The 3956-nt window shown below is 50.0% G+C and overlaps 1 protein-coding gene across 1 annotated transcript; it reads right to left on the bottom strand.

Moving 5' to 3' along the window:
• Nucleotides 1-519: 519 nt before the first annotated feature.
• Nucleotides 520-3610, bottom strand: LOC104508455 (endonuclease domain-containing 1 protein-like). Its single transcript, XM_010150093.1, has 2 exons — nt 3297-3610; nt 520-1065 (listed from the first exon to the last, which is right to left on the bottom strand). The coding sequence occupies exons 1-2, from the start codon at nt 3579-3581 to the stop codon at nt 520-522; spliced, it is 831 nt and encodes a 276-aa protein (XP_010148395.1). The 5' UTR covers nt 3582-3610.
• Nucleotides 3611-3956: the final 346 nt, after the last annotated feature.

Here is a 3956-nt window from a genome sequence, read left to right as displayed (position 1 = left end):
TAGACCCCTGCTCAAGCAGGGTCACCTAGAGCAGGCTGTCCAGGGCTGTGTCCAGTTGGGGTTTGAGCATCTCCAGGGATAGAGACTCCACAACCTCCCTGGGCAACATGAGCCTCCCCAGACCTTCACCCTTCCTGAGGAGGTGAGGGATGAGTCAGCAGCACGGTACCAGTGGTACCTAACGAGGAGAGGAAAGAACTATGATCTGTATGTGGGCATGGAGAAAAAGGGGGAAAAGGCAAAGCTCCTCTAGTCTCAGTGACAAGCTCTGATTTCCTTGCTTGTTATCTGACCTGTCCCCCTGGAGTGGCCAGGGCAAGGACTCCTCCCTGAGAGCTCCCCCAAGGTTGGCAGCAAAGCCAACTGGCTGAAGGCTCTGCTGACCCCTCTCCCTTCTATCAGAGAAGGTTCTCTGAGAGACAGAGCTGGAAAACCGCTAGAGAAGGAAGCAGGACATGTGGCGATGCTGTTAGTGGCGAAGGCTCCCGAGCCTTTTCCACCCAGGATGTGAAGTGGGGCTTATTCCCGGGGACAGTCGCTGTCAAACAGAGAAACCGGGTCCCTCCCATAGAGCTGGGTCAGCACGTCCTCCAGCTGCCCCAGCGTGAGGAGCTCGACCTCGTTCCTGTCGTTCTCAGCAATGACCGCCCAAGACTTCCTATGGTTGGTGTCCACCTCGCAGCAAGCACTTGACCAGAGGTAGCTGGGTTTATTAACCCTCCCCTTGGCGATATAGTTGTTCCCAGGCACAGCACCCACAATGACATAGGTGGTGTTGCAGCCCTGGGTCTTCCTGTTCATCGTCTGCTGCTCGTAGTTGTTCCAGGCACCGCCATTCAGTTTCTCATTCTGGGGCACTATGTTGGTGAGGGTGAAGGTAGCCGTCCTGCTGCTGGAGTCGGAGTGGTGGCCGCTGGGGTTCAAATGGCCACGGTTCAAACCTGTCAGGTTCTTGTAGTCTTGGAGGATAGCCTGGCTCTTGCTGAGCTGCTCTAAGCTGATGCTGTAACGATCTAAGAGGGTCCGTTCTCTTTCCATAGTTTTGGGATAAGTTGGACCCATCAGCTTGACAGGTAAAGAAGAGGAAAAGGTGTTAGTACTGGGGATGGGAGTAATGGAGCAGGTTTCCCTGGAGCAGAAATCTCGGAATGCTGAGCAACCTTTTTTTGTCATCTCAGCATATGAAAATGAATGACAGAGAAATCATAAAGCTGGTTCTCCCCAGTGAACACTAGAGATTAAAAATGAAATAAATAATAAAGCTCAGAATCTGACTGCTCTCTATTTGACGTGTGACCTTTGAAATCCAGCCTGCAGCCTGCCGTGGGAGTGTGGGTGGATGCATGAGACGATGAGCATTTTCCCCTCCCAGGTCTCAAAGGTGACTTTGGCGAGACATCTCCCCTGTCACATCTGGTTCCCTTTCCTCCCTTCTCCACATCCCGCATCTGCCCAGGGCTCTCCCCAGTTCTTCCCAGCCCCATTAATCACATCCAACCTTCGTCTCCCACATCTAATCCTGCTGTCATCATCCCTGCCCTTTGCTCCGTGGAGCCCCATTTCCACACGAGCTCTCAGTCTCTCTGAAGGGTTTTCATGCCGTTTTTAATCCGCTCTGTCAACAACCTCGTGCTTTACAAGCTTAGGGAAAACAAGTGCACAGGTTTCCTCTTTGGAGGTTGGGTGTCTTAGGGAGCCCTTGAAAGTGAACCGGATGGGAAGAGGATGAGCAGAAGAGCCATGGAGCCCATGCGACCATCAGGAGGAGATAAAGAGGACTCAGCCCCCTCTGCTCTTCTCCTGCTTTGCCCCTCACTCAGAAGTACGTGTGGTTGCTGCAGGTGTATCACCTTCCTGAAACACCAGTGTTTGCCTCCTCTAAGCCCATACACAGGGAGATGCATTGGGAAATCAATCCTAGAAGTGAGGTTTCCCTCCCAGGGAACTAAGTTCACTAGTTCATCACGAGGATGAAGCTTTTTTTGCTCAGTAAGCAAAAACACCTCAGTGCAAGTGGGATCTGCTGCTGCAGGGCTAGTAACGTGTCTCTGAGCGGATCTGTGCCAGGGAGCAGAGATGTGTTCCTTCTGCAGCACCACTGACAGTAAGTTAGAAATGATCAGCTCCTTACAGGAGCTCATAATCCCCAAAGAGATATGGGGAACCTAAATACTGCAAAAAGACCTCTGAAGAAAGTTAACAAAACCTCAGATTTCGCAGTTGGCCTGGGTCCATGGGCCAGGAGGAAAATAGAGGTTTTTATCTAAGCGTGGAGGCTGCAGTGGTACAACACCTAATTAGTTGCTTGAGTTCCTATAACAAGTGCAAATGCTTTTTTTTTCTTAACTATGACACCTTTCTTCTAATATTTAGAAAAACATATTTAACTTCTGTCTGGAACAGGGCATACGGCTTTCTTCTGTGGCCCATTTTCACCCAAATTCCCTACTGCTACTCTGTCCCTAGCAATGACCTGAATTTCCTCTTTTTCTGTTCCGTAATTTGCTTGGTTTCTTTTACTGAAGGTCTGAAGTTTGTCAGAAGGATGTCTGGGAGGGCTCTTTATTTGCAGAGAGCTGTGTGTTTGTGGGATCCTTCTGAACCAAGCCAGAGGCAATGGTGTAAGAGGCAACTGCAGGTGGATGGAGATCGTGCACTTCTGACCTGACTGATGCCCGATCCTACTCAATTTTCACTGCCTGAAATAGCATTCAGTAAAGTCACCCAGTGTTAACCTCACACTCTCATGGCTGAGTGCCTGTGCCTAGACTTTTTCACTGGGTCACCTCACCCAGTTCTGGGTTTCTCTGCACTTCTCCCACACCAATTAACAAGCCAAATTTCTGCTTAGCTGGGGGCAAATCAGCTACGCCAGGAATGCAAACCAGCCCAGGGTGAAGTGGACGTCAGAGCCCAGCGCAGTTGGTCCCTCAAATTTAGCTGTTGGATGTCTTTACTCATCATTTGGTCCCTCATCACAGCATGGGGGTAATTTGGCTTAATGTAAATTAATGTAATGTAATGTAATATAATATAATTTGACTTAATGTTCCTGTAAGGTCAGTCTTGAAAAATGGGCACTTTTAGGATATGACTCATCTCATCCTCCTGCTGCTGTCTCAAACACATCAGAGGAATCTTGTGATGAAGGTATTTGAAGTTAAATGAGACAGAACCCATCCAGTGGGTCCATTTGCACGTGTGTGGGAGTGGGAGGAGAAAGAAGTGTTTGGTTAAATGCTGCAGTTTATCCTTTAATGACTCCAGGGTGACACAGTGTAAGAGAGGACACTCACCTGGGGCTCAACCATCCACGTTTTAGGTCTTGTACCAGGTCCAGGCTGGTAGAGGTAAGCAGAGTACACGGGAATACGCCTTTTCCTGTCGTAGAGGGTGGCAAAGTAATACTGGTTCTTATAACGCTGGCAGATCCAGGCTGGGCTTTCCGGCTCCAGGGCTTCATTCGGGGGGGTTTCCCGGAAGAAAAACTGAGGGCATGATCTTTCAAAAGATGTCACCACCTCGCTGCATCCCAGCCAGAGGCAGCTCGCTGTGACCTGCAGCAGCAGCAGCAACAGCATCGCGGGGAGGACTTCAGTGAAGGGCTCTTGCTCACCTGGAGGGCAAACACAGAGATGCTCAGCCTGGAGAAAGCTCATCACGGCCTGGAGTCATTTCTGTGCTTGTGGAACATGGCTGTCAGGGCAGGGGACTATGAGAGACCAAGGAGGGAACAACTCCTGTCCTCCTGGATATGGAAAAATCAAGAGGGCAACACGGGTGAAAACTGAAATAGGTTTTAGGTGCCTAGAGGAGGCAGCAGTGGGAGAATTTAGCCTGTCTGAGAAGGGATCCAAACCCACCCCAAGTTTAATCAGATCACACACAGTTTTCTGGAACTAAGGCATGCTGTTGGGACAAGGGCACCTTTTCCAGCTTACCTGCGTTGGTCAAGG

The sequence above is a fragment of the Eurypyga helias genome, unplaced genomic scaffold (assembly GCF_000690775.1).
Source record: "Eurypyga helias isolate BGI_N326 unplaced genomic scaffold, ASM69077v1 scaffold5984, whole genome shotgun sequence".
Classification (NCBI taxonomy): Eukaryota; Metazoa; Chordata; class Aves; order Eurypygiformes; family Eurypygidae; genus Eurypyga; species Eurypyga helias.
Note: the sequence above shows the minus strand (reverse complement) of the source record. Positions and strands in the feature narration are given on the sequence as shown.